Below are 13809 nucleotides of genomic sequence, written 5' to 3'. Positions count from 1 at the left end.
TGGTCCCTCAAGTGAATACTGACCCTGGAGAAAGACTTGAGTCTTGAGTACTTTTTTTTTTTTTAATTTTATTTATTTATTTATTTATTTGAGAGAGAGAGAATGAGTGCGCGCATGCACACATCTGTGCGCAGCGGGGAAGGGCAGAAGGAGAGGGAGGGAATCTCAAGCAGACTCCTCACTGAGCACAGACCCCATGCAGGGCTCCATCCCACAACCCTGAGATCACGACCAGAGCTGACCAAGAGTCAGACGCTCAATTGCCTAAACCATTCAGGTCCCCCAGCCAGTGTTAAATACTCCCTAAAGGTCACATATAAGAAGGACTGCGAAACAAGTTATTGGATTTAGCGACATGAAGATCACTGGCGATTTTATTGGGAGCTAAAGTGGTGGGTGAGGGGTGGAACACAGTTCCAGTGAGCTGAAGGGCGAGCAGGAGATGAAGAGTGGAGAACGTGAATACAGACGACTCTTAACAAGTCATCTACATTTGCCTGTTTTGTGGAGATATTTGGAGGTCTTATGCTGAAATTGAAGACTGTGACTTGGCCACAGATCCCTCTTCCTTTGGCGAGTGGTTACTTTCTTCATGCACTCTTTGGGCTCTTTGGGGTCTGAGGATGAGAAACCACAGAGCGAGGGTTGGTCAGTGGTATGTTGGTTCATGGGAAGAGTGGGTATCAGACTGTTCTCATTTGTATTATGCAGGACCTGGTCGGCTTGCCTGAACTCTTCTCACCTGGCATGCTGGTGAGGTGTGTGGTGAGCAGTGTGGGCATTACAGAGAGGGGCAAAAAGAGTGTCAAGTTATCTCTGAACCCCAGAAATGTCAACGAAGTGCTAAGTGCTGAGGCCCTGAAGCCTGGCATGGTACGTATGGGGTCAAGGAAGAGGAGCGGACAATGTGCCTTTTTCCTGCCTTGTTTCCTAGGGAGTATCTAGACCACCTTTTACTTTCAGCTTAACTGTTATACACAGGGGTGGTTTTTTTCCTGGGGAGAAGGTCTCTAGGGTGCTTGGGTACTTAATGGAAATCGAAGGCTTGAGCCTAATCACAATACCTTGGAGAGGGGAAAGGGAAAATTCACTGGTGGCCAATTAAAAAAAAAATACCTCCAAGGAGGTTTAGCAGGGCGAGGAGTTCCTCAAAGTGCCTTACTTACCAAGACTTGTTCTTTACAGATAAAGTCATTTTCAGAGGTTTTCTGGCATCTCTGGGGAATGCTTGAGGGCTGGTCTCTGAGAGCAAGAGACAGGGTAGATAGGGCAGTGAGTCTATCAGCTGTACTGATGGATAGCTCACTATTGAGTCTCCCAGTCCTGTGGAGAGTCAGGAGAAGTTAGTTCTAGCTCTGAGTCCCAACGTCTGGTAGGTATAAAACACACTCATAAACTACACTCATCTTGGTGCTCTTGTAATTAAGAGAAAGAAGATCAATATGATTTTTTAACTTTTAGTTAGAAGCAACCAGTTTGGGACAGGCCCTGAAAGCTGGCCAGAAAGGGGAATAAAAGTAAGCCAAGGTGCAGGAAATTGACAAATGTCAAAAGCCTGCTGTTTGGCAGGGGCTATTTTAGACATTTCATCTGAAGAAATTCTCACAGCAATCCTGTGAAGCAAAAGGTAGATATTCCTCTTATGTATTTGGGAAAATGGACTCTCAGGCTTATGACTTGCCAATGACCAAATGGTAAGAGCCAGATTTGATTTCACACTGCTTCCCATGTAATGTAAAGGAGGCTGGCAAGATTTTTTTTTTTTTTTTAAGTCTTGGAGACACTTAGAAAAGACATGGTGACAGCTAGAAGAGTAGTTCTGGATTAGTCATGGCTCTGGGAGTGACCTTGCAGGGCAATCTGGTTTACTCCTCTTTGTGTAACAATAGTCTTTCCTGTCTTTTGAAAATTCTTTAGGGGAGAAACCGCTCTTTTTCATTCCATTCAGCTGTGTATAACACTTCTTGCTGTCTGGAAACCATAACATTCCTCAAGCCCTGGGAGAATGAAAGCTGATGTCTTTCCCTTTTCTATCCTCAAGTGGGACCGAAGTTGTTGGGGGAGGCTTTGGGGGAGGATTGTGGGATGATGGGTCAAGATTGATGGTGGGAACATTTGTGTTCCGTAGTGGATTTCTGTTGTGTGTCCCATTATCTTTGACTTTTGAACTCTGGAGAATGCTTTCTCTTCCTCCAGCTGCTCACAGGCACTGTGTCCAGCCTGGAAGACCATGGCTACGTGGTGGACATTGGTGTTAGTGGGGCCAGAGCCTTTCTGCCACTGCAGAAAGCCCAGGAGTATATCCGACAGAAGAACAAAGGTGAGGGGAGGAAGAGGGCCCTCTGCATGGTAGTGAGGCGGTGCATGTGGGGATGGTGTGTGAAGACCATCTGGTGAATAAAATGACAGAATGGTGACCCCAAAGGCTGTTGACTTTTCTAAAATCAGTGTTAATCCTACCTGATAGGAAAGGGAATGTGTGTGAAGGGCCAGCGAGTGACAGGGTCTGAGATCCAATGGACCAGTTTCACTTTTCTCACCCAGAAGATTCCACTGAAATTTGGGCCTCCTGGGCCCTGAACCAGCACTCTTCCTGCCTTGTTGAGAGTTTCATATTTTTAAGCGGTGTTGATACCAAATCAGTCAGGGTTACTTTATTCCCCTCTTTTAGTTGGTCACTGAGAGATTGGAAACGTGGGTATTACATGGTAACTGAGCAGGTAGACCATAGATCTTTACAGATAGTGCTTGAGCCCAAGTTAAGAGCCCTTCTCATGAAGGTATTTTTTCCTTTTGGGGGCTGGGGCTGGGGCCGGGGCTTGCAGGTGCTAAACTGAAGGTGGGGCAGTACCTGCACTGCATCATTGAGGAGGTCAAAGGCAACGGAGGAGTGGTTGGTCTGTCTATTGGTCATTCTGAAGTTTCTGCTGCCATTGCTACTGAGGAGCAAAACTGGACCCTTAATAACTTGCTACCAGGACTGGTGGTCAAAGCCCAGGTACAGAAGGTAAGCCATTCATTATCCGTAATGTTTTATAAAACAGAGATAATTTGTGTTGTAGTGCGTGTGCACAGTCCAAAACTATGCTACCCAATAGCGTAGACATTGGTCGCTTGTGGCTTATTGCACACTGAAAATGTAGCAAGTGCCATATGTTGAAATGATAATATTTTGGATGTATTGGGTTAACCAGTTATTAAAATAAATTTCATCTATTTCTTTGTAGTTTTTAAATGTGACCGCTGGCGAAGTTAGTTACAGAGTTACATATGGATTATGTTTCTTTTGGACAGTGCTGACTGAAAAAGTCAAATAATTTTTTGTTTTTAAAGATTTTATTTATTTTGGGGGAGGGGGAGAGACAGAGGGAGAAGAGAATCTCAGGCAGACTCCACGCTGAGCAGAGCCCAACGCAGGGCTCAATCCTAGGGCCCTGAGACCACAACCTGAGCTGAAATCAAGAGTTGGATGTTTAACTGATGGTGCCAGCCAGGCACCCCGAAAAAGTCAGGCTTTTTTTTTTTAAAATATATTTTATTTTTTATAAAAGCTTTTATTAGAAGGCTTTTATAACAAAGAACTATCTCATCTCTTCTAACTCCATCTTTAACTTTTATTTTTGGAAATTTACCTCTGTATTTGTTAAGTAACAAGCTTCTGCTGGTTATCTCTTGGTTTATCAATTTTAGGCATTGAGTTTTAACTTCTTACCATGGTAAGTTGATAATAAGACGATTTGGCTCTCTCAATTTTCCCTTTCCTTCCTTCACCCTCCTGAGATAAAATAAATTTTTGGTTAAATCGTTATTCAGAGCTTAAATTACTATGGTTATATAAATATTATTTACTGCTGAGCTAGATAATGTACTGTGATTGTTTCTCAAATAGCTTTTCCCCCTAGAGCTGATAATCAGCTTTAAAAAAAAAAAAAATTTTATTTATTTATTTGACAGAGCTCACAAGTGGGCAGAGAGGCAAGCAGGCGGGGGGGGGGGGGGTGGGGTGGGGTGGGGTGGGGGAAGCAGGCTCCCTGCTGAGCAGAAAGCCCAATGCGGGCCTTGATCCCAGGACCCTGAGATCATGACCTGAGCCGAAGGCAGAGGCTTAACCCACTGAGCCACCTAGGCGCCCAGCTTTTTTTTAAAGATTTTATTTATTTGAAAAAGAGTGAGAGCGAGCACGAGTGGGGATAATACATCTTGTAGTTATTTTCCTCATACTACATTTTTCCATAAAGGTGTTTAAACCTTAGTTACTTTTTTTTTTTTACCTACCTAGAGCTCTTTTTACTGTTATCCTCCTCCTGTCTAGACCAGTTGCTCTGGTAGGACTCCTGCAGAGCTGATATTCTAGGATTTCCTTTCTTGGTCATCCTGGATCCTTCCCCTCTTTCTCTATATTGGAGTCTTCTTTGATTCCACATATTCCTCTTTTTTGGTTTACTTGCTCATTTTTGTGTGGTGCATTCTCCAGAAGCATCCTTGGTAAGAGACACGGGAGGTTAATTTCCCGACCTAGGGTGCTGGGGATCCCCCAGACCACTCCCGGGCTTGCTGATGCTCTAGAAGCTCTCAGAGGACTCCATATAGTGACACTTGTGACTGTGGTTTATTACAGTGGAATGAAGCCAAGCAAAATCAGAAAGGGAAAAGGCACTAGGAGCACAAGCTTCCAAAAGTCCTTTCCCAGTGGAGTCACAAAGGGTGTAACTGTCTCTTTGGGAAGCTCATGAGAGACTCAGTTTACTGGGGCTGCTCATGTAGGTACCGTCTTCCTGACATGTACCAAAATTCCAGATACCATGCTGTTGACACAAACAGTTCAGGTGCTGAGAGCCCCTTGGTTCTGGGAGTTGTGGGAACGTTCGTAAAATCTAAATTTTCAGACACCAGCCAATGGCCAACCTTGCCAGCAGGCTTTTCTGAGGATCACGTTCTGGGTCTTCCTGTGTTACTCTTTTCTGCACACCTAGTATGTCTGAAAATATCTTTACTCACATGTGATTGGTAGTAAAGTTAGGATTAGAATTCTTTGTCAAAAATAACAGAATTTTGAAGACCTGTTGCCATTGTCATCTAGCCTCTGGTGCTCTTAAAAAGTCTAGTGATACTTTGATTTCTCTTTCTTGTATATGTTTTTTCTTTTTGGAAGAGTTAAGGAATTTTTTTTTTAAAGATTTTATTTATTTGACAGAGATCACAAGTAGGCAGAGAGGTCGGCAGAGAGAGAGAGGAGGAAGCAGGCTTCCTGCCGAGCAGAGAGCCCGATGCGGGGCTCGATCCCAGGACCCTGAGATCATGACCTGATCTGAAGGCAGAGGCTTAACCCACTGAGCCACCCGGGCGCCCCAGGAATTTTTTTTTTTAAAGATATACTTATTTACTTTAAAGAGGGAGAGTGAGAGGTGGGGGAAGTGCAGAGGGAGAAGGAGAAAGAAAGAATCTCCAGCAGACTCCCCAATGAGTGCAGAGCCCAACTTGGGGCTCAATCCTATGACCCCAAGATCATGACCCGAGCCGAAAGCAAGAGTCAGATGCTCAACCAACTGAGCCATCCAGGGACCCCCTGGAAGAGTTTAAGAATTTTATTGTTATCCCTTTTAAGCTTTCATGATAGGGCACCTGGGTGGCTCAGTCAGTTAAGCGGCTGCCTTCAGCTCAGATCATGATCCCAGAGTTCTGGGATCTAGTCCCGCATCAGGATCCCTGCTCTGAGGAGAGCCTGCTTCTCCTTCTCCCTCTGCTTGCCGCTCTGCCTACTTGTGCTATCTCTCTGTCAAATAAATAAAATCTTAAAAAGAAAAAAAAAAAGATTTCATGATGATGTGTTTTGTTATGATCTCTCTCCATTTATTTGTTTTACAATCCAGAAATGCAGATCTTTCAATTCTGAGAAAATTTCTTGTATTACTGGTTTTTTTCTTTTTCTATTTTCTTTTTTTTTTTTAAGATTTTATTTATTTATTTGACAGAGAGAGAGATCACAAGTAGGCAGAGAGAGAGGAGGAAACAGGCTCCCCGCCAAGCAGAGAGCCCGACACGGGGCTCAATTCCAGGACCCGGAGACCTTGACCTAAGCCGAAGGCAGAGGCTTAACCCACTGAGCCACCCAGGCACCCCTCTTTTTCTATTCAAATTGACATATAATTCACATATAGGAGGATACACCCCCTTGTAATGTAACTCAGTAATTTTTTAGTGTATTCACAGAGGTGTGCAGCCATCACCACTATTTGATTCCAGAACATTTTCATTACCCCAGTAAGAGATCCTGTACACATTGGTGGTTACTCTCCATCTCTCCCTCTCTTAAGCTCGTGGCACTACTTTTTGTCTCTAGATTTGTCTATTCTGGATATTTCATATGAATGGTATCATACAATATGTGGCCTTTTGTGTCGGGTTCTGTCACTTAGCATGTTTTCAAGGCTCATCCATGTTGTAGCATGTTTTAGCATGTAGTGTCCATGTTGTAGCATGATGCAGCATGTGATTCATTCCTTTTTATGGCTAATACTATTCCACAGTGTGGAAATGGCACATTTTGTTTCTGCATTCATCAGTTAGTGGACATTTGGGTTGTTTCTGCTCTGGGCTCATATGAGTAAAGCTGCTCTGAGATTGGTGTGAAAGTTTCTGTGTGAATGTAAGTTTTTATTTCTCTTAGGCATGTACTTAGGAACGGAACTGCTGGTCATATGGTAACTGACCTTTTAGAGGAACAGCCAAAATGGCGGCACCAGTTTACATTCCCATCAGCGGTTAAGGGTTCCAGTTTCTTCCCATTTTCATGGATAGTTGTTATTATGCTTTTTATTATAGCCACCCTAGTGGATGTGAAGTGGTATCTCCTTGTGATTTTGGTTTGCAGTTCCGTGATGATTAGCAATGTTGAGCATCTTTTCACATGCTGATTGTGTTAACGACCACTCGTGTATCTTCTTTGGAGAAATATCTATTCAAAAGTTCTTTGTCCATCTTAAAATTGGGTTGTCTTTTTTTTATTAAGTTGTAAGAGTTCTTTATATAGTCTGGATACTAACTACCCCCTTATCAGACTTTTTTTTTTTTTAAATATAGTTTCTTTTTTCTCTCGAACTCTGGATAATGTTGGGCTTAATGTTTCAGTTCTTTAATTTTCTTATTTTTTCATCTCACCTTTGTTTTGGTATGTGCATGTATTTTTCTGTATCGTGCCTACTGGGAGACTCTCTTCAGTTTTAACTTTGTGCTCTTTCTTAAATGTTTGTTTTGATTGTCATTGCATGAGTGAGGTGCTGGAACACTTTGTATACATGGTCGAGTGTGGCACGTTGACAACCTCACACTCAGGACCTCACACACTAGCAGACTTTGAGCAGCTCTCAATGTCATTGGTGTAAGTCTTCTCTAGTATGTTAGATTTCTCTAGAAAGGATCTGTTAATCTCTCCTCAGGAGGGTATAATCCTGGCCTGAGAGCTAGGTGGTATATAATACTCAGAACTTTTCTTAATCTACATTTTCAGGGTTTGCACTCTCCCTGTCTTTTGAGTCTCTGTATAAGTTTCCTAGAGAATAACTCTCATTTTCTGTGAAGCAGGAGAGGCATAGACCCTATAGTTTGAGGAGAGGACCTGGGGGTTTAACTTTGTTTTCCAGATTTCAGTCTTCTGCCTCATTGATCTCTTTTGAGGTGCTTGTCACCTCTAATTCTTTAGCTTCTGGGGGGCTCCTTAGGGCAGATCAGCATGGGCAATATCTCCCTTTTGCCGGCATTAGGGTTTTGCATTCTCGGTCTGGGCAGATCACCAAGTTAGCAACAGTTTGCCCAGGTGTTTGGGCTGGCAGTTCCCCAAGGATCCTTGTACAAATGACCCTCCATCCCATCAGGAAATCTCAAGTTGGGAGGATTGATGCCTCTCATGCCAGAAGGGAGGTGAGCTTACTGAACAAAGGAACAGCTAGGGGATGTCTGGATGATTCAGTCGGTTAAGCGCCTGCCTTCAGCTCAGATCATGATCCCAGGGTCCTGGGATTGAGCCCCACATGGGACTCTTTGCTCGGCAGGGAGCCTGCTTCTCTCTCTCCCTCTGCCTGCCACTCTGCCTGCTTGTGTTCTCTCTCTCTGTGTCAAATAAATAAATAAAATCTTAAAAAAAAAAATAGTGCTGGGTGTTGTCCTGCCACTTAATTTTAAGGAAGAAGAATTGATAAGGGTTAGCTGAGGCAGGGGAGAGATGCAGTTGTGGAAAACATGGCAGTGAGGGTTTCGTATGAACAGCGTCTCTCATTCTTGGTTCTTTCTTGTTCCGTATATTTCTAGGTGACTCCAGTTGGCGTTACACTAAACTTCCTCTCATTCTTCACTGGCCTGGTTGACTTTATGCACCTGGATCCCAAGAAAGCTGGAACATATTTCTCAAATCAAACAGTAAGAAGTGTTTTCTTAATTCCAGTTGTATCCCAAACAGCTGTCTGGTATTGCAGCTAGCTATGGGCAGATCCTAGGGCTGCGTGTGTACAGGTATTAGAGGCAGTGAGGGGAATGAAATGTGTTTTGGAAGGACCACAGGAAGCCACGGCGGTTATTTCTGTGGATTAAGATTAGAGAAGGAGTCTATGAAAAAGAAGGCAACTTGTAGTTTGTATTTTTTATTGTTTTATATAGTTTGGTTTTGGCAGGGGAGGGTAGTGAATCTTTTGCTGTTATCGTTTAAGGTGTTTAAGAATATTTAAAGTAAAAGAACAAAATATGCATTTAAATAGAAAATGTAATTTAAAAGCGCTATGGATAGAGTAGATCCAACTTTGAAAAAATTTTATTTATTTTTAAAAAGATTTTATGTATTTTAGAGAGAGAGAGGGAATGTGTGCATGTGTGGGTGTGAGCTGAGGGAGGGGAAGAGGGAGAGAGAGAATCTCAAGTAGGCTCTGCACTGAGTATGGAACCCAATGTGGGGCTCAATCTCATGACCCTGAAATTATGACCTGAGCTGAAATGAAGAGTTGGGCACTTAACCAACTGAGCCACCTAGGTGCTCTGAAAAAAGTTTTATTTTTACTTCAAAAAGTTTTTTAATTTTTTAAAGATTTTATTCATTAGGGAGAGAGTGTGCATGTGTGTGTGCATGAACCGGGGAGGGGTAAAGGGAGAGGGAGAAGCAGACTCTTCCTGCTGAGCAAAGAGACTGATGCAGAGCTCAGTCCCAGGCCCCTGAGATCGTGACCTGAACCAAACGCAGATGCTTAGCTGATTGAGCCACCAAGGTCTCCCTGAAAAATTTTTTTAATGGTACACCTGGTTAAAATACTGGCAGATTATACCGTGTGGTGTTAATAATGATTAACTGGCTGATTTTTCTATATTTACCTAAATATCCAAATTTTCTGCAGTGATTGTGACTATTTGGGAAGAAAGTCCCAATATATGTTATTCAGAGTTTTTAAAAGAATCCTAAAATGATTTTCTTTCTTTTCTTTTTTGCTTTTAACAGTAATATATGCTATCGGATTCTACAGAGACATGTTTTTTAGCTAAACAAGTTTTCCCAGCACTTAGGATAATATTAACTGTTTGGTGAACTTTTTTCTTGTAACTTTTTCTCCTTACAATCCTATTTGTGTACAAGATGCAGACGTTTTACATGCTGTGACCTTGTGATCAGAGCATGCTGTTCCTGGTGTGTTTTAGGCGGGTCTCTGGTACAGTGATGCTGGGACATGGCCTCTGTCGCATATGTGTTATTAGCCTCATGGTGTTAAGGGGACCCTGGTATGTTTTCCTGGCCTTGAGTGAGCATGGATTTAGTTAGACGCCATTTCTCTGGGGCATTTTGTTTGACTTTTGCGCAATTTTGTTTGGATTGCCCTAGTTGATATTCCTGCTTCCATCCATAACCTGGGCAGCAGATGTGGAGTCTTGAGCTCCGAAAGTCTGCTCTGGGGGTCTGATCTTCTGTGTGCCTCCTCCTGCTCATGATTCTCTTTCTCTTGTCTAGGTAAGGGCCTGTGTTCTCTGTGTCCATCCTCGGACCAGGGCCGTGCGCCTGAGCCTGCGTCCCGTCTTCCTGCAGCCAGGGCGCTCCCTCACCCGGCTCTCTTGCCAGCACCTGGGAGCCGTGCTGGATGACGTTCCTGTCCAGAGCTTTATCAGCAAGGCTGGCGCCACCTTCAGGCTGAAGGATGGGGCACTGGCCTATGCCCGGGTGAGGAAGCGTTTCATTTCAGCAGGATCTTATCACTAGAGAGACTGTAGGGACACGTGGGTCCTTTTCTGTTTTCTACATCCCTTATATTAGTTGCCTATTTTTGAGTATCCCCGGGTGTGGCAGACTCTGCAGAGGGATTAGAACAATATCCGTTTGTTCTTAGAATTCTTTAGGATTAATTTGACTGACTTTGATACCTGGTCGATGGTAGGTACAAGAATGAGTTCGGATCTACACCAGAGCTTGGCAAAGGTTTTGAAAGGGCCAGGTAATAAATATTTCAGGTTTGTGGGCCATTCGATCTCTGTCCTAACCACTCAGCTCTGTTGTAGCCAGAAAGCAGCCGTAGACAGTACGTAAATGAAGGGGCATGGCTGTGTTCCAGTAAAACTTTTATTTACAAAATAGGCACTGACTTATGAGCTATAGTTTTCAGACCCATGATCTAGACTGTTCTCTGACCTTATAGTCCATGACCGTAAAAAGCAGTGTTTTAGTTAGCGGAATTATTTTAATAGGTGATCGACAGTGTTTTTATGGTAGGTGCTAAATGTGTCAATGTGTTTTCATATCTGATTGCCTCAGATCTACAGTGTCTGGCTTGTGCTTAATCACTTGGTACTTTGTAGCTCAGCCACCTCTCGGACTCGAAGAACGTCTTCAGTGCTGAGTCCTTCAAGCCAGGGAACACTCACAAGTGTAGAATCATCGATTACAGCCAAATGGATGAGCTGGCCCTGCTCTCTCTGAGGACGTAAGTCTGTCATCGACACGTGTGGGGCTGGAGAAGTGTGCTTCTCTGGGGTTGCTCGCTCAGTTTCTCCTGGCCTGACGTGGTGACTATTTTCTTTCTTGCCAGCATGATTTTGGGAGCCCTGAATTTTAGGTAGTCTCTGCCCTGGCTTATTTAATCTTGTATTTACTTTTTGTTCTAGGTCCATTATTGAAGCTCAGTACCTTAGATATCATGACATCAAACCTGGGGCACTGGTAGAGGTAAGACTCAAGCATATAGTTAGATACTTGTTCACCTTCAGACATTCTTTAGTTCACAGGTTAACTGGCCACTCATTAGTTCTCACATGAACACATTTAAAGTCATGTTCCTTACCCCTGCCTGTTAACTGGAGATTCTTTTTCTTCCCTTGGGTAACATGTAATTCATTTCAACGTAAGGTCTTAATAGCATCACTCAAATACACAGAGGCAGTAGGTCATAAATCCTGGCATTTAATGGTATTTATTAGATTTGGGCAAAAGTTAGTTCTATGCCAGTTGAACTCCTGGGATGTTAGTACGAGGTCACTTGCAGTTGCCTCTTGTGTCCAGCCATTTAGCCCTAGTTGAGCAGATCTCCTTTATAGGTAGAGTTTGTTCCTTAGGAGACAGAATCCCCTCCTGCGAAGAATGTGCTCATGAGGTAGACAGAGAACATGTTCCCACAGAAAGATGCGAAGGTTCCTGTAAACAAAACAGACTGCATTCACATCAGTGTGGGGTGTGTGCTTTATCCTGTGATATCTGGAATAACAGGCAGTTAGCCTGGGAAGAGTTAGCCTCTCTTCCCAAAAGAGAGATGTGACCTGCTTTGTTGTAAGAAGTAGAGGGGGAAAAGCCATTCTTGAGGCATGATGGCATCTTTTCTTTGGATTCTCTAGGGCACAGTGCTGACCATAAAGCCATACGGGATGCTGGTGAAGGTGGGCGAGCAAATCCGGGGCCTGATACCGCCCATGCACCTGGCCGACATCCTGATGAAGAATCCGGAAAAGAAGTACCACATCGGGGATGAGGTCAAGTGCCGGGTGAGCCTCCTGAAGGGTCTTATTGGGGTTTAAGCCAGGTGGGAAGAGAGCAGTGCTTCTCAGCTGAAGTTTCTGCCTTTTTCCACAGAATGACCATGAAACATCTGTGGTTTGTATCTGGCATTGAGAAGAGAAAACCGGGTCTCTGCCCTTGAGAGTTGTGTAATATAATTGAGAGTTAAAATAGTCATACATGAAGAGAGCAAGCCATTGTGTGTCTTTTTGTCACATGGTTTGGCGCAGGCTTTGTGCTATGGTCGTATCTCAGAGGGGAGGCACAGGTGGGCTGGGCCAGCAGGAATCATTGGTGTTATCAGTAGTAACCACCCCGTAACATGTATTTTGTGCCATTTGCTATCCTAAGCCCCTGACATGCATTATGTCATTTAATCCTTAAAACAATCCTATAAAGTAAGTACTGTTATCCTTGTCTTGCAGTGGGGAAAGTAAAGTGTAGGAAGTGAAGTCACACAGCTCGCTCGAAGTCACACAGCTAATAAATGGCAGAACCAGTTTTCACATTCAGGTCTATATGACAGTATTATCTTCTAGATTTCTGGCAGAGGTGGTACTTGAACTAGAAAGAATTTAAAGAGTAGCAAGGGGTGTGTCAGGCACAGAAATACCTAAACTTAGCTGCTGAAACTTGAGTGGTTTATAACAAAGTCTTGAATCCCAAGAGAAGCTTCACAGAGTTGTGAAGATTAAATGTGATACGCAGTACTTAACACAAGGCCTGGTGTGTGCAGGCACTCACAACGTTAGATTTTCTTCTTTTCGTTTTATTTCATTATTGAGTCAAGAAAGATACTGATCACCCATCGGTGTGAAATTTTATAGTAGTGGAGTCAGGAAGTTAGAAACAAGGGAATTTCTCTGCCCTTAAGGAGATGACATGAGGGATGAGAGATGGTTGGATCTCTCAGTCTTAGTAGCTAATACACAGTAGTACTGAGGTGGTGAATTGGCTCGGTCGTTCATTCTATTATATGAGATGCATGTGGTCTGGGAGGGAGCTGAGGTGGCATTGAAGGGACTGACCCAGGACGCTGGAGGTGCAGGGGGATGGTGAGTGTGGATGCAGGCCCAGGAGGGAACGTATGGGAGGAAGTGCTTTTGAAATAGGTGAATACTCCCCAGATTGTCATCCAGCAGGGAGCAGGGAAAGAGATAGGTTCTTAAGGATGGACCCTGGCCTTCGGGTTCAGAGGTTGCAGACACCAGTTCCATGGCTCTCTTGATAATGGGTAACTTGATGACAACCAGTATTCTTCCCTTAGGTTTTGCTTTGTGATCCTGAAGCCAAGAAGCTGATGATGACGCTGAAAAAAACCCTAATTGAGTCCAAGCTGCCTGCCATTACCTGCTACGCTGATGCCAAGCCTGGTCTGCAGACGCATGGCTTCATCCTCAGGGTCAAGGACTATGGCTGCATCGTGAAGTTCTACAACGATGTGCAGGGACTGGTGCCCAAGCATGAGCTCAGTGCCGAGTATGTCCCTGACCCAGAGAGGGTCTTTTACGCTGGCCAGGTAACCCTTTCCTGGGACAGGCCCATATCCTTGGTGACCCCATGAACACAGATTTGACGGAGTAGTGGGAGGACTACTTTTTAAGGGCTAAGGAAGCTGCATGTGGGGCAGTGGGTTGGAGCCAGCTAGGTGGAGGAGATGTGGAACAGAACTGAGAGGAACCCTCAGGGGGTTTCAGCAGAAGCTGGCAAACTAAGTGACCTCAGCCCCACAACCTTGAAGAATTAGTCTTTACTTATAACAAACATGCTGGTGGCCCTCACATCAGAAATTGTTCTGAGGT

The 13809-nt window shown here is 43.9% G+C and overlaps 1 protein-coding gene across 1 annotated transcript in view; it reads left to right on the top strand.

The window, feature by feature from the left end:
• Positions 1-13809, top strand: part of PDCD11 (programmed cell death 11) — a 44139-nt gene that overhangs the window by 5588 nt on the left and 24742 nt on the right. The window contains exons 6-14 of the mRNA XM_080822723.1: positions 712-873; positions 2197-2320; positions 2826-3007; positions 8305-8412; positions 9980-10186; positions 10819-10943; positions 11125-11185; positions 11848-11994; positions 13275-13526. Coding sequence (XP_080678849.1) covers positions 712-873; positions 2197-2320; positions 2826-3007; positions 8305-8412; positions 9980-10186; positions 10819-10943; positions 11125-11185; positions 11848-11994; positions 13275-13526 — 1368 coding nt within the window. The remainder of the gene's footprint in view (positions 1-711; positions 874-2196; positions 2321-2825; positions 3008-8304; positions 8413-9979; positions 10187-10818; positions 10944-11124; positions 11186-11847; positions 11995-13274; positions 13527-13809) is intronic.

The sequence above is a fragment of the Martes martes genome, assembly GCF_963455335.1.
Source record: "Martes martes genome assembly, chromosome: 14".
Taxonomy (NCBI): domain Eukaryota; kingdom Metazoa; phylum Chordata; class Mammalia; order Carnivora; family Mustelidae; genus Martes; species Martes martes.
The sequence above is the reverse complement of the archived record's forward strand: the minus strand, read 5'-3'. Positions and strand labels throughout refer to the sequence as shown.